Source organism: Somniosus microcephalus, chromosome 15 (genome assembly GCF_052327205.1).
Source record: "Somniosus microcephalus isolate GS21.2 chromosome 15, FLI_Smic_1.0, whole genome shotgun sequence".
In the NCBI taxonomy this organism is placed as follows: Eukaryota; Metazoa; Chordata; class Chondrichthyes; order Squaliformes; family Somniosidae; genus Somniosus; species Somniosus microcephalus.
The window spans coordinates 57,609,161-57,636,052 of NC_141001.1; the positions used below are offsets into that span (position 1 = coordinate 57,609,161).

The 26,892-nt window shown below is 44.7% G+C and overlaps 1 protein-coding gene and 1 pseudogene across 3 annotated transcripts in view; one reads left to right on the forward strand and one right to left on the reverse strand.

Moving 5' to 3' along the window:
* The window catches only part of LOC147106753 (natural cytotoxicity triggering receptor 3 ligand 1-like), a 744,151-nt pseudogene that overhangs the window by 433,758 nt on the left and 283,501 nt on the right, over positions 1-26,892 (reverse strand).
* LOC147106758 (uncharacterized) overlaps positions 1-26,892 on the forward strand; it is a 141,492-nt gene that overhangs the window by 65,439 nt on the left and 49,161 nt on the right. For 2 of the 3 annotated variants that reach the window (XM_086007844.1, XM_086007845.1), the window contains exons 13-24: positions 4,328-4,408; positions 6,288-6,431; positions 6,939-7,055; positions 7,756-7,836; positions 9,970-10,113; positions 10,621-10,737; positions 11,438-11,518; positions 13,652-13,795; positions 14,303-14,419; positions 15,120-15,200; positions 17,334-17,477; positions 17,985-18,101. In XM_086007844.1, coding sequence (XP_085863970.1) covers positions 4,328-4,408; positions 6,288-6,431; positions 6,939-7,055; positions 7,756-7,836; positions 9,970-10,113; positions 10,621-10,737; positions 11,438-11,518; positions 13,652-13,795; positions 14,303-14,419; positions 15,120-15,200; positions 17,334-17,477; positions 17,985-18,101 — 1,368 coding nt within the window. The remainder of the gene's footprint in view (positions 1-4,327; positions 4,409-6,287; positions 6,432-6,938; positions 7,056-7,755; positions 7,837-9,969; positions 10,114-10,620; positions 10,738-11,437; positions 11,519-13,651; positions 13,796-14,302; positions 14,420-15,119; positions 15,201-17,333; positions 17,478-17,984; positions 18,102-26,892) is intronic. The other variant, XM_086007847.1, reaches the window with a different exon arrangement.

Consider the following 26,892-nt stretch of genomic DNA (forward strand, 5'->3'; position numbering starts at 1 on the left):
TTTGTTTCGGAACTCACAAAACATGTGGCATTGTCACTTACTACGATCTCCGGTAGCCCTTGATTACTAAAACTCCGATGCAGGCAGTCTATAGTAACAGTAGATGGAGCAGAATTTACAGGATAAACATCCATCCATTTGGAATGGGCATCAATGATTATGAGGAACATCTTTCCCATGAATGGACCCGCATAATCTACATGTAATCTTCTCCATGCTTTATCCGGCCACTCCCAGGGGTGGAGAGGAGCCGCTGCTGGTGCCTTCCTGTGTACTTGACAAGTGCTGCATGTCTTGACTAGATTTTCTATCTGCTCATCTAGCTTTGACCACCACAAGTAACTCCTTGCCAAGGATTTCATACGCGAAACTCCAGGATGACACTGATGTAGTTGCCCTAGGATAGACTGTCGTGCTGGCTGTGGAATAATCACTCGTGCTCCCCACAACACACAACCATCCTGCACACTCAGCTCTGTCTTCCTGACACTGTAAGGTATGAAATCAGTCCCTTCCGGATGCTGTGGCCAACCCCTCATCACATATTCTCGGACTCTAGACAGTACTGGATCTTTACCGGTCCATGTCCTTACTTGTTCTGCAGTCACAATTGCCGTGTCTGTGTCCTCCAACATCAAAACTCTGTCCTCTAGAGCTGCACGGATAGGTGTACCTGGCAGTGGAAGACGGCTCAAGGCATCTGCGTTCCCATGGTACTTGCCCACCTTGTAAACGATGACATACTCATATGCCCTCAACGTCACTGCCCACCTCTGGATCCGGGGTGACACCATCTGTGGTACTGCTTTCATTTCATTAAAAAGAGATAGAAGAGGTTTATGATCGGTGCATATGGTGAATTTCCTGCCAAATATGTACTTGTGAAACCTCTGTAACCCAAACATTACTGGTAACCCCTCTTTATCTAACTGGGAATAGTTTTTTTCCGCTGGTGTCAGAGTTCGAGACATAAACCCTATTGGTCTTTCTGTTCCATCTTCCAAGCTGTGTGAAAGAACCGCCCCCACCCCGTAAGGTGAAGCATCACAAGAGAGAATGATGTCTTTCTCTGCATTGTAGTGAACCAGCACATCCGAGGACAGCATCAGTTTCTCGGACTGTTCAAATGAAACCCTCTGTTCCTCTTCCTACTGCCACTGTGTCTCCTTGCACAGAAGTTTGTGAAGAGGTGCTAACACTGTTGCCAAGCTTGGTAAAAATCTGTTATAATAGTTTAGCAGTCCCAGGTAAGCTTTTAACTCAGTCACATTGGTAGGAGCTGGGGCCTCCTGCAGTGCTTGTACCTTCTCTTTGATTGGATGGAGCCCAGTGGCGTCCACTCTGTGTCCCAGGAACATGGCCTCATTCCCCAGGAAAGTGCACTTACTCCTCTTGAGCCGTAACCCAGCCTTATCCAATCTTTGTAGTACCTCTCTCAGAGTGCTCAGATGCTCCTGGTCGGTTCTTCCCATCACCAGAATGTCATCCAGAGAGATTGAAACATGTGGAATCCCTTGCAGTGCACCCTCGATAGTCCTCTGGAAAATAGCTGGACTAGATGAGACACCGAATGGTAAGTGGTTATAGGTAAACAAACCCTTGTGTGTATTTATGGTTACATACTTCTTGGATTCCTCATCTAGTGTAATCTGCAAGTATGCATGACTCATATCCAGCTTCGTGAATTTCTTCCCTCCAGCCAGGTTTGCAAAGAGATCCTCCGTTTTGGGAATAGGATACTGTTCTAGTTTAGACACCCTATTTACTGTCAATTTATAATCTCCACAGAGTCTTACCGAATTGTCTGGTTTTAAAACAGGTACAATGGGAGCTGCCCATTCTGAACATTTCACAGGTTCCAGTATGTTCTCTCTCAAAAGACGGTCAAGCTCAACCTCTACCTTCGGTTTCATGGCATACGGCACAGGTCGTTGTTTAAAAAACCTTGGCAGTGCCTCCTTGTCTACATAAATCTTAGCTGGGGGGCCATCAAATGTGCCAAGTTCTTCCTTGAACACGTTCTCATGTTCAATCAACACTTCTTGCAAAGACAACTGTTTGCCTCCCTCTATTTGGTTTATTGCTCCCCAATCTAATTTAAGTTCTTGTATCCAGCCCCGACCTAACAAGTTTGGTCCAGAACCCGATACTACAACTATAGGTAGCTGTTCCACGGTGTCCCTGTGTTGCACAGTTACAGTAGCTGTACCCAATGTCGCCACTCGTTCACCGGTATATGTTTAAAGCTGCATAGAGCAAGGCTTTAACTCTGGAACTTTTGCACGGTTCCACAATTTTGAGTACTCCTCCCTGTTCATTATGGTTACGCCGCATCCTGTATCCACTTCAAAGTTGACCTTAGAGTCATTTACTGTCAGTTGCAAAGTGATAGGATCCACTTTTGGAATGTACTCTACCATACTATGCATTATGAAAATGTCGTCTTCTTTCTCAGCTTCTCCGCTGATGTGATGTGCTCCCTGTTTTTTCACTTCTCTTCCTAGGTTTTGCTTTCCTCCCCCTTTTGGTTTGTATTTCTCCACGGTTGCTTTTGCCCTGCATGCACGTTTTATATGTCCTTTTCTCCCACACTTGTGGCACTTTTCCTCCAGAAACCTGCATTCCCTCGCCAGGTGAGCGCCATTGCATCTATAACATGCCTTTACATGCACACGTTGTGGTTTCTGACGCATGTTTAACTTGTGCACAACCTGACCTGCAACTTGCTTTGTAGTAGCCCAGTCTGAACCTTGTATTTCTTTTACATCTCGGTTCGCTGTCTCTATGGCTTGAGCAAGTTCCAACGCTTTTTCATACGTAAGCCCAGTCTCAGACAATAATCTCCGCTGCATTCGATCATCCATTATCCCGCAAACAAGCCTATCTCTCAGCATGTCTTTCAGGTTGTTGCCGTAATTGCAATCATGTGCCAATTTTTTCAACACCGCTACATAATCCAATACAGTCTCTCCGGTTTTCTGTTCCGTGAATTAAATTTGAAACGCTGTACAATCTCACTCGGTCTGGGATTGAAATGGTCCTTCAGCAAGGCCACTAAGTTAGCAAATAATCTGTCTCCAGGCTTTGCAGGACTGCATAAGTTTCTCATTAAACTATACGTCTGACTTCCCACGGAAGTGAGCAAAATAGCTCTCGTTTTTGCGACATCATTTATATGATTTGCTTCAAAGAAATGCATCAGCACCTCGCAATACTCATCCCAGGTCTGCGTCTGAACATCAAAAGCAGAGATCTTTCCTACCGTAGCAGCCATGATCCGTTATTCAGTGTTCTTTTTCTTTTTTTTCATCGTCAAATTGTGATCTGTTTATCCTTATCGCCAATGTGTGATATCCGAGTGGTAAGGTCAGAAACTGAGAGAAGTGAGATATTAGGAACAAAACCCAACTGCTTATTTACACGGTGTAGCAGAGAGACATAGCTCTTACAAGCTGTAGGCAAAGCACATTTCTTAGTGCACGAGCCAAGGTGGAGGATGAACCTCTGAATCATACCCATAATGCAATGCCACATTACCGTATAAACTGGTGTACCAGGACATTGAATACATGACCCATTACCTTAAATACTGGTGAATGTGAACCCTTAATATTTGGCTCCATCTGGTGGATAACTTAAACATTCATCCCAGATTACTATAAAATGAAAAGCAGGATTGTTGGTAGTCCAGGTTTTGAAGTCTACACATTGTGACTTCAAAAATTCCTGGAAGTATGAGCTGCCTCATTCAGCACTCTTGCTTCTGAGTCAGCAGGTAGTGTGTTGAAGTCCCATTCCAGGACTTGAGTAAATATCTCGCCTGACACCCCAGTACAATGGAAGTTTGCACCGTCACGTCGCCATCATATTCAGACGACATGAAGCTCGACTTTTCTCAAATTCACAATTTGATGACATTTTCTTCTGAGAACTCCACTGATATATCCTTACCAAAGTACAGTATTTGTCCAATGATTGGACTACAATAAGATTTTGTGCTGGTACATGACTGGGGCACTTGAATAACCAAGTTGTGGATTTCACCTCTATTATTTGAAGCGAGTTGACTGAGGTAAATTCAGGGCAGTGAGATAAGCCTACTAGCAGTTAATATTCACAGGGAGCAACAATTCTGCATTATTCTAAAGGTCTTTAATGTGGCGTCAATCTGAGCAATTATATTATCTCTCCTTGGCTGCAGTTGCATTGTGCTCTACTGAATGCCTGTGAATTCTTTCATTGTTGGCCAATAGCATTATTACTGCAGTTTCTGGTCCATTAGACTACAGGTTTACAATGATTACAGTGTTTTTTTGTGTTCATGTAGAATCACAGCAAAACTCTGCAGGAGAACAAAGCAATACTGAGAAAGGAAAGCAACTTGAAGTGGATCAAAGTGAAGAAGGAGGTGAGTTGCAAAGGACCGATAAGCAAGGAACTGAAGCTGGGATCAATAAAGAAGAGAATCAGTTGGGTAAAGTATCTGACCTAATAAAATAATGTCATCATTTATTAGAGGTGAGACATGCAGGAGAGCGTTACAGTTAGCAGAAGCTAATTGATCCCAAAGGCCAACCATTTTCTTTTAAGATTGCATCCCTTAATGAACTGAGAGGCAAAGATGTCAAAAATGCCCCTGATCGGTGAGTCCTTCCTGCACTCACTATTCCATCCTCTGAGTGAAAATATTACGGCTGAAATTTATTTCCTTTGTTTGAGTGCAGCGTTGGATGCAAAGCAAACAAAAGAAACAGATGATGGCGATAAGGGAGCACAAAGTAACCCTGCTGCTGACAGTACTGCAAAACAAGAAAAGACAACGGCGCAGAAATTAGGATCGGGGGCTTGCCACGCGTGCAAGCCCCCGATGTGCACTTATTTGGCGCGCCGACAGCTGAAGCCTGGGACTGCTTGGAATTCCTGTCACTGGCCCAGTTCAGCTGTCGGCGCGCTGTGCTTGCCTGATCCAGCGGCGTAGTTAGTGCGATGTGCCGGCTGGGATCAGGTGAGCACTGGGCAGCCAATCAGGGGAGGGGAAACTTCATTCATGAGTTTGATCGTAAGAACTGTCAAACTCATGAAAACTATGGGCGCCCAAAACACTACTTAAACTTTAAATAAAATTTAAAAAAACATCCCACTAATTAAATGAACTATAAATAACCTAAAAAACTATTTTAAACAATTTATCAAATTTTTGAAAAAAATAATTTTTTAAGAAATCGGGTCTAAAAATAAACTTACCTTACTGTAAAGTCCTTAAAAACAATAAAGCTGTGGAAAAAATGTTATAATTTTAAATAATAGACCACTTACCTTAAAGAATCAAGTCCTTACATCTCCTTTTTACATTTCTAAAAAGTTCAGGCCCTTACACATGGGCAAACCTGTCAAAAAGAAGGAATTTCAACGCTGCGCGTACTTGTTGGACCTCTGAACCCCTTGGAGGAAATGCCGGTTTCCCGCGCATGCGCTGTGCATGCTGAAATCCGGCACTTCCAACGGGCCCACGTGTGAGTACCCCGTCCGTACTCACGCGTTGGGACCGGAATTACTGGCCCAAATATGTCCAAACAACGATGCAGGTAATAATTATGTTGAAAAGCCTTATCTATTATTGAAAATGAAAAGCAGGATTGTTGGTCATCCAGGTTTTGAAGTCTACACATTGTGACTTCAAAAATTCCTGGAAGTATGAGCTGCCTCATTCAGCACTCTTGCTTCTGAGTCAGCAGGTAGTGTGTTGAAGTCCCATTCCAGGCCTTGAGTAAATATCTCGCCTGACACCCCAGTACAATGGAAGTTTGCACCATCACGTCGCCATCATATTCAGACGAGATGAAGCTCCTCTTTTCTCAAATTCACAATTTGATGACATTTTCTTCTGAGAGCTCCACTGATATATCCTTACCAAAGTACAGTATTTGTCCAATGATTGGACTACAATACGATTTTGTGCTGGTACATGACTGGGGCACTTGAATAACCAAGTTGTGGATTTCACCTCTATTATTTGAAGCGAGTTGACTGAGGTAAATTCAGGGCAGTGAGATAAGCCTACTAGCAGTTAATATTCACAGGGAGCAACAATTCTGCATTATTCTAAAGGTCTTTAATGTGGCGTCAATCTGAGCAATTATATTATCTCTCCTTGGCTGCAGTTGCATTGTGCTCTACTGAATGCCTGTGAATTATTTCATTGTTGGCCAATAGCATTATAACTGCAGTTTCTGGCCCATTAGACTACAGGTTTACAATGATTACAGTGTTTTTTTGTGTTCATGTAGAATCACAGCAAACCTCTGCAGGAGAACAAAGCAATACTGAGAAAGGAAAGCAACTTGAAGAGGATCAAAGTAAAGAAGGAGATGAGTTGCAAAGGATCAATAAGCAAGCAACTGAAGCTGCGATCAATAAAGAGAATCAGTTGGGTAAAGTATCTGACCTAATAAAATAATGTCATCATTTATTAGAGGTGAGACATGCAGGAGAGCGCTGCAGTTAGCAGAAGCTAATTGATCCCAAAGGCCAACCATTTTCTTTTAAGATTGCATCCCTTAATGAACTGAGAGGCAAAGATGTCAAAAATGCCCCTGATCGGTGAGTCCTTCCTGCACTCACTATTCCATCCTCTGAGTGACATGGTGCCACTTCAAAGTTGAAGGTCGATGTCAGGGTGGGTGCCGCTCATGCACCCTTGCAGCTTCCTGACGCCTGCCGCACCAATGTAGATGACCTGTCCCTGACATTTAGGACAGGATCTGGTCTTGTCTCTTCAGGTGATATTTAGGGCTCGCTTTTCTGCTTTCCCTCTGGTGCAGCAGCACCACAAGACTTCAGGAGCAAAAATTCAGATTCCCTGAATGGGTTGAGGTTTCTTGTCTCAGAAAGTGTTGAAAATATTACGGCTGAAATTTCTTTCCTTTGTTTGAGTGCAGCGTTGGATGCAAAGCAAACAAAAGAAACAGATGATGGCGATAAGGGAGCAAAAAGTAACTCTGCTGCTGACAATACTGCAAAACAAGAAAAGACAACATGTCCAAACAACGATGCAGGTAATAATTATGTTGAAAAGCCTTATCTATTATTGAAAATGAAAAGCAGGATTGTTGGTAGTCCAGGTTTTGAAGTCTACACATTGTGACTTCAAAAATTCCTGGAAGTATGAGCTGCCTCATTCAGCACTCTTGCTTCTGAGTCAGCAGGCAGTGTGTTGAAGTCCCATTCCAGGACTTGAGTAAATATCTCGCCTGACACCCCAGTACAATGGAAGTTTGCACCGTCACGTCGCCATCATATTCAGACGAGATGAAGCTCGTCTTTTCTCAAATTCACAATTTGATGACATTTTCTTCTGAGAACTCCACTGATATATTCTTACCAAAGTACAGTATTTGTCCAATGATTGGACTACAATACGATTTTGTGCTGGTACATGACTGGGGCGCTTGAATAACCAAGTTGTGGATTTCACCTCTATTATTTGAAGCGAGTTGACTGAGGTAAATTCAGGGCAGTGAGATAAGCCTACTAGCAGTTAATATTCACGGAGCAACAATTCTGCATTATTCTAAAGGTCTTTAATGTGGCGTCAATCTGAGCAATTATATTATCTCTCCTTGGCTGCAGTTGCATTGTGCTCTACTGAATGCCTGAGAATTCTTTCATTATTGGCCAATAGCATTATAACTGCAGTTTCTGGTCCATTAGGCTACAGGTTTACAATGATTACAGTGTTTTTTTGTGTTCATGTAGAATCACAGCAAGCCTCTGCAGGAGAACAAAGCAATACTGAGAAAGGAAAGCAACCTGAAGAGGATCAAAGTGAAGAAGGAGGTGAGTTGCAAAGGATCAATAAGCAAGCAACTGAAGCTGGGATCGATAAAGAGAATCAGTTGGGTAAAGTATCTGACCTAATAAAATAATGTCATCATTTATTAGAGGTGAGACATGCAGGAGAGCGTTACAGTTAGCAGAAGCTAATTGATCCTAAAGGCCAACCATTTTCTTTTAAGATTGCATCCCTTAATGAACTGAGAGGCAAAGATGTCAAAAATGCCCCTGATCGGTGAGTCCTTCCTGCACTCACTATTCCATCCTCTGAGTGACATTGTGCCACTTCAAAGTTGAGGGTCGATGTCAGGGTGGGTGCCGCTCATGCACCCTTGCAGCTTCCTGACGCCTGCCCCACCAATGTAGATGACCTGTCCCTGACATTTAGGACAGGATCTGGTCTTGTCTCTTCAGGTGATATTTAGGGTTCGCTTTTCTGCTTTCCCTCTGGTGCAGCAGCACCACAGGACTTCAGGAGCAAAAATTTAGATTCTCTGAATGGGTTGAGGTTTCTTGTCTCAGAAAGCGTTGAAAATATTACGGCTGAAATTTATTTCCTTTGTTTGAGTGCAGCGTTGGATGCAAAGCAAACAAAAGAAACAGATGATGGCGATAAGGGAGCACAAAGTAACCCTGCTGCTGACAGTACTGCAAAACAAGAAAAGACAACGGCGCAGAAATTAGGATCGGGGGCTTGCCACGCGTGCAAGCCCCCGATGTGCACTTATTTGGCGCGCCGACAGCTGAAGCCTGGGACTGCTTGGAATTCCTGTCACTGGCCCAGTTCAGCTGTCGGCGCGCTGTGCTTGCCTGATCCAGCGGCGTAGTTAGTGCGATGTGCCGGCTGGGATCAGGTGAGCACTGGGCAGCCAATCAGGGGAGGGGAAACTTCATTCATGAGTTTGATCGTAAGAACTGTCAAACTCATGAAAACTATGGGCGCCCAAAACACTACTTAAACTTTAAATAAAATTTAAAAAAAGATCCCACTAATTAAATGAACTATAAATAACCTAAAAAACTATTTTAAACAATTTATCAAATTTTTGAAAAAAATAATTTTTTAAGAAATCGGGTCTAAAAATAAACTTACCTTACTGTAAAGTCCTTAAAAACAATAAAGCTGTGGAAAAAATGTTATAATTTTAAATAATAGACCACTTACCTTAAAGAATCAAGTCCTTACATCTCCTTTTTACATTTCTAAAAAGTTCAGGCCCTTACACATGGGCAAACCTGTCAAAAAGAAGGAATTTCAACGCTGCGCGTACTTGTTGGACCTCTGAACCCCTTGGGGGAAATGCCGGTTTCCCGCGCATGCGCTGTGCATGCTGAAATCCGGCACTTCCAACGGGCCCACGTGTGAGTACCCCGTCCGTACTCACGCGTTGGGACCGGAATTACTGGCCCAAATATGTCCAAACAACGATGCAGGTAATAATTATGTTGAAAAGCCTTATCTATTATTGAAAATGAAAAGCAGGATTGTTGGTCATCCAGGTTTTGAAGTCTACACATTGTGACTTCAAAAATTCCTGGAAGTATGAGCTGCCTCATTCAGCACTCTTGCTTCTGAGTCAGCAGGTAGTGTGTTGAAGTCCCATTCCAGGCCTTGAGTAAATATCTCGCCTGACACCCCAGTACAATGGAAGTTTGCACCATCACGTCGCCATCATATTCAGACGAGATGAAGCTCCTCTTTTCTCAAATTCACAATTTGATGACATTTTCTTCTGAGAGCTCCACTGATATATCCTTACCAAAGTACAGTATTTGTCCAATGATTGGACTACAATACGATTTTGTGCTGGTACATGACTGGGGCACTTGAATAACCAAGTTGTGGATTTCACCTCTATTATTTGAAGCGAGTTGACTGAGGTAAATTCAGGGCAGTGAGATAAGCCTACTAGCAGTTAATATTCACAGGGAGCAACAATTCTGCATTATTCTAAAGGTCTTTAATGTGGCGTCAATCTGAGCAATTATATTATCTCTCCTTGGCTGCAGTTGCATTGTGCTCTACTGAATGCCTGTGAATTATTTCATTGTTGGCCAATAGCATTATAACTGCAGTTTCTGGCCCATTAGACTACAGGTTTACAATGATTACAGTGTTTTTTTGTGTTCATGTAGAATCACAGCAAACCTCTGCAGGAGAACAAAGCAATACTGAGAAAGGAAAGCAACTTGAAGAGGATCAAAGTAAAGAAGGAGATGAGTTGCAAAGGATCAATAAGCAAGCAACTGAAGCTGCGATCAATAAAGAGAATCAGTTGGGTAAAGTATCTGACCTAATAAAATAATGTCATCATTTATTAGAGGTGAGACATGCAGGAGAGCGCTGCAGTTAGCAGAAGCTAATTGATCCCAAAGGCCAACCATTTTCTTTTAAGATTGCATCCCTTAATGAACTGAGAGGCAAAGATGTCAAAAATGCCCCTGATCGGTGAGTCCTTCCTGCACTCACTATTCCATCCTCTGAGTGACATGGTGCCACTTCAAAGTTGAAGGTCGATGTCAGGGTGGGTGCCGCTCATGCACCCTTGCAGCTTCCTGACGCCTGCCGCACCAATGTAGATGACCTGTCCCTGACATTTAGGACAGGATCTGGTCTTGTCTCTTCAGGTGATATTTAGGGCTCGCTTTTCTGCTTTCCCTCTGGTGCAGCAGCACCACAAGACTTCAGGAGCAAAAATTCAGATTCCCTGAATGGGTTGAGGTTTCTTGTCTCAGAAAGTGTTGAAAATATTACGGCTGAAATTTCTTTCCTTTGTTTGAGTGCAGCGTTGGATGCAAAGCAAACAAAAGAAACAGATGATGGCGATAAGGGAGCAAAAAGTAACTCTGCTGCTGACAATACTGCAAAACAAGAAAAGACAACATGTCCAAACAACGATGCAGGTAATAATTATGTTGAAAAGCCTTATCTATTATTGAAAATGAAAAGCAGGATTGTTGGTAGTCCAGGTTTTGAAGTCTACACATTGTGACTTCAAAAATTCCTGGAAGTATGAGCTGCCTCATTCAGCACTCTTGCTTCTGAGTCAGCAGGCAGTGTGTTGAAGTCCCATTCCAGGACTTGAGTAAATATCTCGCCTGACACCCCAGTACAATGGAAGTTTGCACCGTCACGTCGCCATCATATTCAGACGAGATGAAGCTCGTCTTTTCTCAAATTCACAATTTGATGACATTTTCTTCTGAGAACTCCACTGATATATTCTTACCAAAGTACAGTATTTGTCCAATGATTGGACTACAATACGATTTTGTGCTGGTACATGACTGGGGCGCTTGAATAACCAAGTTGTGGATTTCACCTCTATTATTTGAAGCGAGTTGACTGAGGTAAATTCAGGGCAGTGAGATAAGCCTACTAGCAGTTAATATTCACGGAGCAACAATTCTGCATTATTCTAAAGGTCTTTAATGTGGCGTCAATCTGAGCAATTATATTATCTCTCCTTGGCTGCAGTTGCATTGTGCTCTACTGAATGCCTGAGAATTCTTTCATTATTGGCCAATAGCATTATAACTGCAGTTTCTGGTCCATTAGGCTACAGGTTTACAATGATTACAGTGTTTTTTTGTGTTCATGTAGAATCACAGCAAGCCTCTGCAGGAGAACAAAGCAATACTGAGAAAGGAAAGCAACCTGAAGAGGATCAAAGTGAAGAAGGAGGTGAGTTGCAAAGGATCAATAAGCAAGCAACTGAAGCTGGGATCGATAAAGAGAATCAGTTGGGTAAAGTATCTGACCTAATAAAATAATGTCATCATTTATTAGAGGTGAGACATGCAGGAGAGCGTTACAGTTAGCAGAAGCTAATTGATCCTAAAGGCCAACCATTTTCTTTTAAGATTGCATCCCTTAATGAACTGAGAGGCAAAGATGTCAAAAATGCCCCTGATCGGTGAGTCCTTCCTGCACTCACTATTCCATCCTCTGAGTGACATTGTGCCACTTCAAAGTTGAGGGTCGATGTCAGGGTGGGTGCCGCTCATGCACCCTTGCAGCTTCCTGACGCCTGCCCCACCAATGTAGATGACCTGTCCCTGACATTTAGGACAGGATCTGGTCTTGTCTCTTCAGGTGATATTTAGGGTTCGCTTTTCTGCTTTCCCTCTGGTGCAGCAGCACCACAGGACTTCAGGAGCAAAAATTTAGATTCTCTGAATGGGTTGAGGTTTCTTGTCTCAGAAAGCGTTGAAAATATTACGGCTGAAATTTATTTCCTTTGTTTGAGTGCAGCGTTGGATGCAAAGCAAACAAAAGAAACAGATGATGGCGATAAGGGAGCACAAAGTAACCCTGCTGCTGACAGTACTGCAAAACAAGAAAAGACAACGGCGCAGAAATTAGGATCGGGGGCTTGCCACGCGTGCAAGCCCCCGATGTGCACTTATTTGGCGCGCCGACAGCTGAAGCCTGGGACTGCTTGGAATTCCTGTCACTGGCCCAGTTCAGCTGTCGGCGCGCTGTGCTTGCCTGATCCAGCGGCGTAGTTAGTGCGATGTGCCGGCTGGGATCAGGTGAGCACTGGGCAGCCAATCAGGGGAGGGGAAACTTCATTCATGAGTTTGATCGTAAGAACTGTCAAACTCATGAAAACTATGGGCGCCCAAAACACTACTTAAACTTTAAATAAAATTTAAAAAAAGATCCCACTAATTAAATGAACTATAAATAACCTAAAAAACTATTTTAAACAATTTATCAAATTTTTGAAAAAAATAATTTTTTAAGAAATCGGGTCTAAAAATAAACTTACCTTACTGTAAAGTCCTTAAAAACAATAAAGCTGTGGAAAAAATGTTATAATTTTAAATAATAGACCACTTACCTTAAAGAATCAAGTCCTTACATCTCCTTTTTACATTTCTAAAAAGTTCAGGCCCTTACACATGGGCAAACCTGTCAAAAAGAAGGAATTTCAACGCTGCGCGTACTTGTTGGACCTCTGAACCCCTTGGGGGAAATGCCGGTTTCCCGCGCATGCGCTGTGCATGCTGAAATCCGGCACTTCCAACGGGCCCACGTGTGAGTACCCCGTCCGTACTCACGCGTTGGGACCGGAATTACTGGCCCAAATATGTCCAAACAACGATGCAGGTAATAATTATGTTGAAAAGCCTTATCTATTATTGAAAATGAAAAGCAGGATTGTTGGTCATCCAGGTTTTGAAGTCTACACATTGTGACTTCAAAAATTCCTGGAAGTATGAGCTGCCTCATTCAGCACTCTTGCTTCTGAGTCAGCAGGCAGTGTGTTGAAGTCCCATTCCAGGCCTTGAGTAAATATCTCGCCTGACACCCCAGTACAATGGAAGTTTGCACCATCACGTCGCCATCATATTCAGACGAGATGAAGCTCCTCTTTTCTCAAATTCACAATTTGATGACATTTTCTTCTGAGAGCTCCACTGATATATCCTTACCAAAGTACAGTATTTGTCCAATGATTGGACTACAATACGATTTTGTGCTGGTACATGACTGGGGCACTTGAATAACCAAGTTGTGGATTTCACCTCTATTATTTGAAGCGAGTTGACTGAGGTAAATTCAGGGCAGTGAGATAAGCCTACTAGCAGTTAATATTCACAGGGAGCAACAATTCTGCATTATTCTAAAGGTCTTTAATGTGGCGTCAATCTGAGCAATTATATTATCTCTCCTTGGCTGCAGTTGCATTGTGCTCTACTGAATGCCTGTGAATTATTTCATTGTTGGCCAATAGCATTATAACTGCAGTTTCTGGCCCATTAGACTACAGGTTTACAATGATTACAGTGTTTTTTTGTGTTCATGTAGAATCACAGCAAACCTCTGCAGGAGAACAAAGCAATACTGAGAAAGGAAAGCAACTTGAAGAGGATCAAAGTAAAGAAGGAGATGAGTTGCAAAGGATCAATAAGCAAGCAACTGAAGCTGCGATCAATAAAGAGAATCAGTTGGGTAAAGTATCTGACCTAATAAAATAATGTCATCATTTATTAGAGGTGAGACATGCAGGAGAGCGCTGCAGTTAGCAGAAGCTAATTGATCCCAAAGGCCAACCATTTTCTTTTAAGATTGCATCCCTTAATGAACTGAGAGGCAAATATGTCAAAAATGCCCCTGATCGGTGAGTCCTTCCTGCACTCACTATTCCATCCTCTGAGTGACATGGTGCCACTTCAAAGTTGAAGGTCGATGTCAGGGTGGGTGCCGCTCATGCACCCTTGCAGCTTCCTGACGCCTGCCGCACCAATGTAGATGACCTGTCCCTGACATTTAGGACAGGATCTGGTCTTGTCTCTTCAGGTGATATTTAGGGCTCGCTTTTCTGCTTTCCCTCTGGTGCAGCAGCACCACAAGACTTCAGGAGCAAAAATTCAGATTCCCTGAATGGGTTGAGGTTTCTTGTCTCAGAAAGTGTTGAAAATATTACGGCTGAAATTTCTTTCCTTTGTTTGAGTGCAGCGTTGGATGCAAAGCAAACAAAAGAAACAGATGATGGCGATAAGGGAGCAAAAAGTAACTCTGCTGCTGACAATACTGCAAAACAAGAAAAGACAACATGTCCAAACAACGATGCAGGTAATAATTATGTTGAAAAGCCTTATCTATTATTGAAAATGAAAAGCAGGATTGTTGGTAGTCCAGGTTTTGAAGTCTACACATTGTGACTTCAAAAATTCCTGGAAGTATGAGCTGCCTCATTCAGCACTCTTGCTTCTGAGTCAGCAGGCAGTGTGTTGAAGTCCCATTCCAGGACTTGAGTAAATATCTCGCCTGACACCCCAGTACAATGGAAGTTTGCACCGTCACGTCGCCATCATATTCAGACGAGATGAAGCTCGTCTTTTCTCAAATTCACAATTTGATGACATTTTCTTCTGAGAACTCCACTGATATATTCTTACCAAAGTACAGTATTTGTCCAATGATTGGACTACAATACGATTTTGTGCTGGTACATGACTGGGGCGCTTGAATAACCAAGTTGTGGATTTCACCTCTATTATTTGAAGCGAGTTGACTGAGGTAAATTCAGGGCAGTGAGATAAGCCTACTAGCAGTTAATATTCACGGAGCAACAATTCTGCATTATTCTAAAGGTCTTTAATGTGGCGTCAATCTGAGCAATTATATTATCTCTCCTTGGCTGCAGTTGCATTGTGCTCTACTGAATGCCTGAGAATTCTTTCATTATTGGCCAATAGCATTATAACTGCAGTTTCTGGTCCATTAGGCTACAGGTTTACAATGATTACAGTGTTTTTTTGTGTTCATGTAGAATCACAGCAAGCCTCTGCAGGAGAACAAAGCAATACTGAGAAAGGAAAGCAACCTGAAGAGGATCAAAGTGAAGAAGGAGGTGAGTTGCAAAGGATCAATAAGCAAGCAACTGAAGCTGGGATCGATAAAGAGAATCAGTTGGGTAAAGTATCTGACCTAATAAAATAATGTCATCATTTATTAGAGGTGAGACATGCAGGAGAGCGTTACAGTTAGCAGAAGCTAATTGATCCTAAAGGCCAACCATTTTCTTTTAAGATTGCATCCCTTAATGAACTGAGAGGCAAAGATGTCAAAAATGCCCCTGATCGGTGAGTCCTTCCTGCACTCACTATTCCATCCTCTGAGTGACATTGTGCCACTTCAAAGTTGAGGGTCGATGTCAGGGTGGGTGCCGCTCATGCACCCTTGCAGCTTCCTGACGCCTGCCCCACCAATGTAGATGACCTGTCCCTGACATTTAGGACAGGATCTGGTCTTGTCTCTTCAGGTGATATTTAGGGTTCGCTTTTCTGCTTTCCCTCTGGTGCAGCAGCACCACAGGACTTCAGGAGCAAAAATTTAGATTCTCTGAATGGGTTGAGGTTTCTTGTCTCAGAAAGCGTTGAAAATATTACGGCTGAAATTTATTTCCTTTGTTTGAGTGCAGCGTTGGATGCAAAGCAAACAAAAGAAACAGATGATGGCGATAAGGGAGCACAAAGTAACCCTGCTGCTGACAGTACTGCAAAACAAGAAAAGACAACGGCGCAGAAATTAGGATCGGGGGCTTGCCACGCGTGCAAGCCCCCGATGTGCACTTATTTGGCGCGCCGACAGCTGAAGCCTGGGACTGCTTGGAATTCCTGTCACTGGCCCAGTTCAGCTGTCGGCGCGCTGTGCTTGCCTGATCCAGCGGCGTAGTTAGTGCGATGTGCCGGCTGGGATCAGGTGAGCACTGGGCAGCCAATCAGGGGAGGGGAAACTTCATTCATGAGTTTGATCGTAAGAACTGTCAAACTCATGAAAACTATGGGCGCCCAAAACACTACTTAAACTTTAAATAAAATTTAAAAAAAGATCCCACTAATTAAATGAACTATAAATAACCTAAAAAACTATTTTAAACAATTTATCAAATTTTTGAAAAAAATAATTTTTTAAGAAATCGGGTCTAAAAATAAACTTACCTTACTGTAAAGTCCTTAAAAACAATAAAGCTGTGGAAAAAATGTTATAATTTTAAATAATAGACCACTTACCTTAAAGAATCAAGTCCTTACATCTCCTTTTTACATTTCTAAAAAGTTCAGGCCCTTACACATGGGCAAACCTGTCAAAAAGAAGGAATTTCAACGCTGCGCGTACTTGTTGGACCTCTGAACCCCTTGGAGGAAATGCCGGTTTCCCGCGCATGCGCTGTGCATGCTGAAATCCGGCACTTCCAACGGGCCCACGTGTGAGTACCCCGTCCGTACTCACGCGTTGGGACCGGAATTACTGGCCCAAATATGTCCAAACAACGATGCAGGTAATAATTATGTTGAAAAGCCTTATCTATTATTGAAAATGAAAAGCAGGATTGTTGGTCATCCAGGTTTTGAAGTCTACACATTGTGACTTCAAAAATTCCTGGAAGTATGAGCTGCCTCATTCAGCACTCTTGCTTCTGAGTCAGCAGGTAGTGTGTTGAAGTCCCATTCCAGGCCTTGAGTAAATATCTCGCCTGACACCCCAGTACAATGGAAGTTTGCACCATCACGTCGCCATCATATTCAGACGAGATGAAGCTCCTCTTTTCTCAAATTCACAATTTGATGACATTTTCTTCTGAGAGCTCCACTGATATATCCTTACCAAAGTACAGTATTTGTCCAATGATTGGACTACAATACGATTTTGTGCTGGTACATGACTGGGGCACTTGAATAACCAAGTTGTGGATTTCACCTCTATTATTTGAAGCGAGTTGACTGAGGTAAATTCAGGGCAGTGAGATAAGCCTACTAGCAGTTAATATTCACAGGGAGCAACAATTCTGCATTATTCTAAAGGTCTTTAATGTGGCGTCAATCTGAGCAATTATATTATCTCTCCTTGGCTGCAGTTGCATTGTGCTCTACTGAATGCCTGTGAATTATTTCATTGTTGGCCAATAGCATTATAACTGCAGTTTCTGGCCCATTAGACTACAGGTTTACAATGATTACAGTGTTTTTTTGTGTTCATGTAGAATCACAGCAAACCTCTGCAGGAGAACAAAGCAATACTGAGAAAGGAAAGCAACTTGAAGAGGATCAAAGTAAAGAAGGAGATGAGTTGCAAAGGATCAATAAGCAAGCAACTGAAGCTGCGATCAATAAAGAGAATCAGTTGGGTAAAGTATCTGACCTAATAAAATAATGTCATCATTTATTAGAGGTGAGACATGCAGGAGAGCGCTGCAGTTAGCAGAAGCTAATTGATCCCAAAGGCCAACCATTTTCTTTTAAGATTGCATCCCTTAATGAACTGAGAGGCAAAGATGTCAAAAATGCCCCTGATCGGTGAGTCCTTCCTGCACTCACTATTCCATCCTCTGAGTGACATGGTGCCACTTCAAAGTTGAAGGTCGATGTCAGGGTGGGTGCCGCTCATGCACCCTTGCAGCTTCCTGACGCCTGCCGCACCAATGTAGATGACCTGTCCCTGACATTTAGGACAGGATCTGGTCTTGTCTCTTCAGGTGATATTTAGGGCTCGCTTTTCTGCTTTCCCTCTGGTGCAGCAGCACCACAAGACTTCAGGAGCAAAAATTCAGATTCCCTGAATGGGTTGAGGTTTCTTGTCTCAGAAAGTGTTGAAAATATTACGGCTGAAATTTCTTTCCTTTGTTTGAGTGCAGCGTTGGATGCAAAGCAAACAAAAGAAACAGATGATGGCGATAAGGGAGCAAAAAGTAACTCTGCTGCTGACAATACTGCAAAACAAGAAAAGACAACATGTCCAAACAACGATGCAGGTAATAATTATGTTGAAAAGCCTTATCTATTATTGAAAATGAAAAGCAGGATTGTTGGTAGTCCAGGTTTTGAAGTCTACACATTGTGACTTCAAAAATTCCTGGAAGTATGAGCTGCCATGTACTGGCCGCGCTAGACGTGCTCCTATCTAGTTATCCAGCAAGTTAAACACTTATTCAAAAATAATTCTTCTGAAGTCGGTTGCTGTTTTGAAGCTTTACTTGAACAAATTTGTGAAATTGTAAACAAAGACAAAGTATGTTTTGTACATAAACTGAGTAGTATACATTCGATATTACATAAGATATAAACATATTTACAACAGTAGAATAGGCTAATTGTATAACTAACTAACATTTGGACTTACTTCTATAACTATCAAATATTAACCTTTTATAAACATAGTGTTATCAAAATATTACTCTGACAACGTTGCTATTATGCTAAGGAACAAAGATACTCACAGATATTGCGCTTGGCCTAACATATGAAATCAGATTACATGGGATTGTAAAACCCTTATGGAATCCTCCATTACTGCCAGGTTCTTCGTGGAATTCTACTTCCTGTGTTACACAGGAAGAAAGGAACAAAGGTCAAATGACCTCACACAGGAAGAAAGATCAGATGACCTTTCCAGCATACAAACTGTTAACACAATAACCACCACCAGAGGGTGCTATCTGCACACACAAAATGTTCACTGCATGTAAAAAGTCCATTGGTCCAGAACACTCCCCGTCTGGGGTCATTAACGACTCCACATAGTCCAAACTCTACTTGTCACTGGAGTCCTCTGGCGACAAAAGAAGAACCACCTCAGAGACAGTCCGTCGGTGTCGACGATAGGATGCAGCTTCCGTAGACTGCTGTGAGGGGGTAGGTTGCGTTCTGCTACGTACAGTTCCAACCTGGGTATGGTGAGGTCTGGCTGGGGCGCCAACTTGCCTCTATCAAAGACGAAGCCGATTTTGCTTTGTCCATCTTGAGTGGTGACCTTCAGATAAGCCACACTTGCAATGGCCTTAGCGGATGCGTCTGCAAAGACACAAAGCTCTTTCAATTGGGCATTTAAGGGAGAGAAAGACGAATAGCAGTGAGGTATTTGGATCGCCTGTAAGTCTTGGAGTGAGTCTCTCCATCTGTCCCACTCTGCTTCCATCTCTTCAGGGAGAGGTGAATCCCACTCTTCAGCACGTGTGGAGAGTTCCCTGAGGAGCAGCCTGCCTTGTATGGTGACAGGGGCTAAGAAGCCGAGAGGGTCGTATAGGCTGTTGACTGTAGAGAGCACTCCTCTACGTGTGAAGGGTTTCTTGGCATCTAGGACTTGGAACGTGAACGTGTCTGTTGCTATGTTCCGTGACAGAGAAGTGCGAAAATAATAGGGTAATAATATTGGGGGATTTCAACTTCCCCAATATTAATTGGGATAGTCAGAGTGTGAAAGGCTTAGAGGGTGCAGAATTCTTAAAGTGCATCCAGGAGAGCTTTTTGAGCCAACATGTAGAAAGCCCTACAAGAGAGGGGGCGGTACTGGACCTAATTCTAGGGAATGTAGCCGGGCAAGTGGTGGAAGTGTCAGTAGGAGAGCATTTTGGCGACAGTGACCATAATTCGGTGAGATTTAAGGTGGTTATGAAAAAAGACAAAGACGGCCCGGAAATAAGGGTTCTAAATTGGGGGAAGGCCGATTTTAATATGATAAGGCAGGATCTGGCCAAAGTGGACTGGGAGCAGCTACTTATAGGAAGATCCACATCAAAGTAGTGGGAGACTTTCAGAAGGGAAATAGAGAGAGTACAACGCCAACATGTTCCTGTAAAGGTCAAGGGTGGGACCAACAAGCAAAGGGAACCTTGGATGACAAGGGATATACAAAAATGCATTAGGAAAAAAAGGGGGGCTTTTGGCAGTTACAAAAGACTAAAGACGGAGGAAGCCCTAGAGGAGTATAAAAAGTGCAGGGGCATACTTAAAAAAGAAATTAGGAGGGCGAGGAGGGGCCATGAAATAACACTGGCGAGCAAAATAAAGGAAAATCCTAAGATGTTTTATAAGTATATTAAGGGCAAGAGGATAACCAGGGAAAGGGTAGGGCCCATTAGGGACCAAAGTGGCAATCTGTGTGTAGAGCCAGATGATGTAGGCGGGGTTTTAAATGAATTTTTTGCATCTGTGTTCACTATGGAGAAAGACGATGTAGACATAGAAATCGGGCAAGGGGACTGTGACATACTTGAACATATTAGCATCGAGAGGGAGGAGGTACTAGCGGTTTTAGCAGGCCAAAAAGTGGATAAATCCCCAGGCCCGGACGAGATGTATCCCAGGCTGTTGTGTGAGGCAAAGGAGGAGATTGCAGGGGCTCTGACACAAATTTTCAGAACCTCTCTGGCCACAGGGGATGTACCAGAGGACTGGAGAACAGCTAACGTAGTACCATTATTCAAGAAGGGTAGCAGGGATAAACCAGGGAATTACAGGCCAGTGAGCCTAACATCTGTGGTAGGGAAATTATTGGAAAAAATTCTGAGGGACAAAATTAGTCTCCACTTGGAGAGGCAAGGATTAATCGGGGATAGTCAGCATGGCTTTGTCAAGGGTAAATCATGTCTGACCAATCTGATTGAATTTTTCGAGGGGGTGACTAGGTGTGTGGATGAGGGAAATGCTGTGGATGTGGTTTACATGGATTTCAGTAAAGCTTTTGACAAAGTCCCGCATAGGGGACTGGTCAAGAAGGTAAGAGCCCATGGGATCCAGGGTGCCTTGGCGCGTTGGATCCTAAACTGGCTGAGTGGCAGGAGGCAGAGGGTGATGGTCGAAGGTTGCTTTTGTGACTGGAAGCCTGTGTCCAGTGGGGTACCTCAGGGATCGGTGCTGGGACCCTTGCTGTTTGTGATCTACATAAATGATTTGGATGAGAATGTAAAAGGTATGATCAGTAAGTTCGCAGATGACACGAAAATTGGTGGGGTGGTAAATTGCGAGGAGGAAAGCCTCAGGCTACAGGACGATATAAACGGGTTGGTCAGATGGGCGGAAAAGTGGCAAATGGAATTTAACCCTGAAAAGTGCGAGGTGATGCATTTTGGACGGACAAATAAGGCAAGAGAATACACAATGAGTGGTAGGACCCTAGGAAGTACAGAGGGTCAGAGGGACCTTGGTGTACATGTACATAGATCCCTGAAGGCAGCGGAACAGGTAGATAAGGTGGTTAAAAAGGCATATGGGATACTTGCCTTCATTAGCCGAGGCATAGAATATAAGAGCAGGGAGGTTATGATGGAGTTGTACAAAACGCTGGTGAGGCCACAGCTGGAGTACTGTGTGCAGTTCTGGTCGGCTCACTATAGGAAGGATGTGATTGCTTTGGAGAGGGTGCAGAGAAGATTCACCAGGATGTTACCTGGGATGGAGCGCCTCAGCTATGAAGAAAGACTAAACAGGCTGGGGTTGTTTTCCTTGGAGCAAAGAAGGCTGAGGGGGGACCTGATTGAGGTGTACAAAATGATGAGGGGCATAGATAGGGTAGATAAAGAGGAACTTTTCCCCTTAGTAGGGGGGTCAATAACAAGGGGGCATAGATTCAAGGTAAGGGGCAGGAGGTTTAGAGGGGATTTGAGGAGGAACTTTTTCACCCAGAGGGTGGTTGGAATCTGGAACTCACTGCCTGAAAGGATGGTAGAGGCAGGAACCCTCATAACATTCAAGAAGCATTTGGATGAGCACTTGAAATGCCATTGCATACAAGGCTATGGACCAAATGCTGGAAAATGGGATTAGACTGGACAGGGATTGATGGTCGGCACAGACACGATGGGCCGAAGGGCCTCTTTCTGTGCTGTATAACTCTATGACTCTATGACTCTATGAGAACCCTAGGCTACGCTGTAGGGGGAGGTCATCAGTGAAGAGGTCTAGGTTCTTGACGTCCTTAGCAGGATCTTCAGGGGGGAATGCCTCCATCACTGCTGGTCTGTTAGAGGCTATCTTATGCAGCCTGAGGTTGGATAGTGCAAGTAGTTCCTGGGCTTGTCCGAGGGTACCGATGGCCTCTGCTTCGGTCGGGAATGACTTCAGTGCGTCGTCGACATAGAACTCTCGTTCGATGAACCCTCTCACATCACTGCCAAAGTCGTCGTCTTCTTCCTTGGCAGCCCTCCTCAGTCCGTATATAGCGACAGCAGGGGATGGGCTATTCCCAAAGACATGGACATGCATTCTGTAGTCCACAATGTCTCTATTGGGGTCATTGTCCCGATACCACAGGAAGCGGAGGAAGTCTCTGTGGTCTTCTCGCACCACGAAGCAATGAAACATGTGCTGGATATCGGCAGTGATGGCGATGGGCTCTTTCCTGAATCTCATGAGCACTCCCAAGAGGCTATTGTTAAGATCGGGCCCTGTGAGGAGTACGTCGTTGAGAGAGACTCCCTGATATGTTGCACTGGAGTCAAACACCACGCGGATCCGTCCACTGCATGGGGTAAGGTAGCTTGGACGACCATTCTCCAAGATGGAAGTCTTGAGTGTGCTCACCTGAGATGGCTTCTTCTCAGATTCTTGGCGACATCCTACAGGGTACACATTAACGAGGCATATCTTGGAGCATGCTCTTGTGCTCACTCCTTCTCCACACACCTCGGTGCACCTGGATGTAATCTCTGGACCAGCAGCTCCCTCTCTCTCCCCGCCGTGCTCTGAAGCGGGAGGAGGCATCTCTGACTTCCAAGGAGCTGGGCCTGGGTGTAGTGCTGAAACGTGCCGATCACTTTCGCCTTCTGTGCATTTTGCATCTACCTTGCAGTTCTTGGTGAGATGGCTCGTGGAAGAGCAGCACTTGAAACATGTAGGCCTAGAAATTGAGTTTTGGCGCAGCCAGGGCTTTAGCGCCGGAAGTTAGTGCTGGAGCTAAGTCGCGCTGGTCGGGCCCAAAATTCAATAGTTCTGCGCCCAAACGGCTGCCGGCGCTGCTGAGAGCTGTTTGCGCCTGAAAACTGGCGCAACGCGCTGAATTTCGGCGCTATTCCGGCGCTGCGGCGCCCGCTGCGGTGCGGCAGGTTCGGGAAGTGCAGGCCTCCTCCTTCCCTTAAGGAGGAGCTGCCTGCACCCGGCCGCGGCCCGCGAAAATCTTTTTAAAAATGAGCCTGGCACCTCGGACAAGTGCCGGGCTTGCTTCTGTTCCGGGGGGGTGGGGGGGGGAAGTCCGGGGAGGGAGCTGCGGCCAGGCGGCCGGCGGGAAAGCGGCCGGCCGCCGCGGGGCCTTTAATGCGCCGGCGCAAAGTCATGTAAGACTCTGTTGCCAGAGTCTTAGTTGCGGCTGCCACGGGCGAGGCGGCCGCAACTGAATTTCGGCGCTGGGGCCCGTCGGCATGGCAACCGGGACGCTGCGCACACCGATGACGTCATCGGTGCCGGCGCAGCGCTACCGGTCTACCGCGGCGGAAGGGCCCCAGGCAATTTCGGCGCCGGCGCCAATTGCAGCGCTAGGCCCTCTAGCGCCGCAAAATCGGCGCTAAGGGCACTGAATTTCTAGGCCGTAGAGTTCTCTTTAAGATATTGTTTCCGATCTTCCAGGGACATCTCCCTGAAGCCTCTGCAATTCTTTAAAGGATGGGGCTTGTTGTGGATAGGGCATTGTTTGCTCATATCCTCAGGTTTCTTCTGAATCTTTGCGTGCTCAGTTGAGGACACTTGCATTTTGTGGACAGATATTGGTGTCTTTCCATGTCTGTTGAACTTGTCTCTTCTGGCAAGTGCTGGGTGGGAGGAGAAGAAGTTGAAGCTGGGGTCGTTCCTGGCTTTGGCTTCTTTATGGATGAATTTAACGAACGCAGAGAATGGTGGGAACGCCACGTTGTGCTTTAGCTTGAACTTTGATCCAAACGTTATCCACCTCTCATGCAGGTTAAATGGAAGGTTCTCAATGATGGGACTTACCCCTCTGGAAGTGTCTAAGTACGATAGACCGGGTAGGTAGCCGTCCTGCTTTGCGGCTTCGAGTTCCGACAGCAGATCTCCAAGGTCGCGGAGCTTCTGGGGTTCCTTACTCGTCAACCTCGGAAAGTTCTCCAACCTGTCAAAGAGAGCCCTTTCAATGGCTTCGGGCGAGCCGTAGCTTTCTTCCAGCCTCGCCCAAGCCTTCTTCAACCCCTCTGGCAGCTGTCCCACATTGGCCGCTTTTATCCTGCAGGCCTGTCTGGCGGACTCTGGGCCGAGCCATTTGATAAGGAGGCCAAGCTCTTCTCCTGCCGACAGGTCTAAGCTCGATATGGCATCGTGGAAGCAGGACTTCCAAGCCCGATAATTCTCCGGCCTGTCATCAAACTTGATTAACCCCGAAGTCACCAGCTGGGTGCGTGCAAGGTATTTGGCAAGGTCATAGGTGCTGGGACCTGTGCCAGGGTTGCCTTGGCTGGGGGCTCTGTTGGGGGTCTCAAGGAGCCGAGAGGGGATTTGCCTCTGACTTTCTCTATTTGGCGTCCTATTCCTCTGCACCGTGTCTTCCGTTCTGCTGGGGGAGACTCTGCAGCTTGAGGCACGCCGTCTGCTTTGACCTTTGTTGGCAACTTGTGGCATGTTATACGAAGTGCTTGCGTCTGTAGGGATGTGCGGGCCTCCATCCCTTTCTCCTGTAAACCGTATGTCGGCATGGTGCGCTGTCGTGGACTCTGCCACGGAACGGGAATTAAAGGTTTGTAAGCTGTCTCGGGATCAGCTCCCTCCAAAATTGCCTCGAATACTTGTGTCTCGGCTAATGCAGCATCTATTTCTTTTTGTTGCTGCAGAGCGTCTAATGTGGCTTGGAGACGGGCCTGTTCAGCCTGGCGTTCCACTTGGTGATGGGCCTGTTCCGCTTGGAATTCAGCTTGGAGTCGGGCCTGTTCTGCTTGGAGTCGGGCCTGTTCTGCTTGGGGTTCAGCTTGGAGACGGGCCTGTCTTACTTTTATTTCTATTTCACTGTCCGCATGCGCAGCTCTGGCTTGAGCTGCTACTAGCTTAGCCCGTGCTTTGGCGATGGCTATGCTTACTCTAGAATCACCCGATGACCGTGAACTAACTTGCGATCTGTAGTAACCGGCGCTTATAGACCGATTGTCACGTTCTACAGTTTCGTCTGGCTGTTTAAGGTCTTCTACTTGCTGCAAAGCATTTTCGTTATTATCTTCTGACATGTTGATGTGAGGTAGATGTGCTCTACGAGGTTAAGGCTTACTCTGGGTTCCTCCTGCTCCACTCTTCACAGCTAGCCGTATTGCTATCTTTTCACTGTACTGGCCGCGCTAGACGTGCTCCTATCTAGTTATCCAGCAAGTTAAACACTTATTCAAAAATAATTCTTCTGAAGCCGGTTGCTGTTTTGAAGCATTACTTAAACAAATTTGTGAAACTGTAAACAAAGACAAAGTATGTTTTGTACATAAACTGAGTACTATACATTCGATATTACATAAGATATAAACATATTTACAACAGTAGAATAGACTAATTGTATAACTAACTAACATTTGGACTAACTTCTATAACTATCAAATATTAACCTTTTATAAACATAGTGTTATCAAAATATTACTCTGACAACATTGCTATTATGCTAAGGAACAAAGATACTCACAGATATTGCGTTTGGCCTAACATTTGAAATCAGATTACATTGGATTGTGAAACCTTTATGGAATCCTCCATTACTGCCAGGTTCTTCCTGGAATTCTACTTCCTGGGATTCTACTTCTTGGGTTACACAGGAAGAAAGGTATGAAGGTCAAATGACCTCTCAAAGGAAGAAAGGAAGAAAGGTCAAATGACCTCACACAGGAAGAAAGGAACAAAGGTCAAATGACCTCTGCTTCATACAAACACACTGCTAACACAATAACCACCACCAGAGGGTGCTATCTGCATGTAAACATGGTCCAGAACACTCCCCATCTGGGGTCGTTAACGACTCCACATAGTCCGAACTCTACTTGTCACTGGAGTCCTCTGGCGACAAAAGAAGAACCACCTCAGAGACAGTCCGTCGGTGTCGATGATAGGATGCAGCTTCCGTAGACTGCTGTGAGGGGGTAGGTTGCGTTCTGCTACACACAGTTCCAATCTGGGTATGGTGAGGTCTGGCTGGGGCGCCAACTTGCCTCTATCAAAGACGAAGCTGATTTTGCTTTGTCCTTCTTGAGTGGTGACCTTCAGATAAGCCACGCTTGCAATGGCCTTAGCGGATGCGTCTGCAAAGACACAAAGTTCTTTGAATTGGGCATTTGAGGGAGAGATAGACGAATAGCAGTGAGGTATTCGGATCTCCTGTAAGTCTTGGAGTGAGTCTCTCCATCTGTCCCACTCTGCTTCCATCTCTTCAGGGAGAGGTGAATCCCACTCTTCAGCGCGTGTGGAGAGTTCCCTGAGGAGCAGCCTGCCTTGTATGGTGACAGGGGCTAAGAAGCCGAGAGGGTCGTATAGGCTGTTGACTGTAGAGAGCACTCCTCTACGTGTGAAGGGTTTCTTGGCGTCTAAGACTTGGAACGTGAACGTGTCTGTTGCTATATTCCACGACACCCCTAGGCTACGCTGTAGGGGGAGGTCATCAGTGAAGAGGTCTAGGTCTTTGACGTCCTTAGCACGATCTTCAGGGGGGAATGCCTCCATCACTGCTGGTCTGTTAGAGGCTATCTTATGCAGCCTGAGGTTGGATAGTGCAAGTAGTTCCTGGGCTCGTCCGAGGGTACTGATGGCCTCTGCTTCGGTCGGGAATGACTTCAGTGCGTCGTCGACATAGAACTCTCGTTC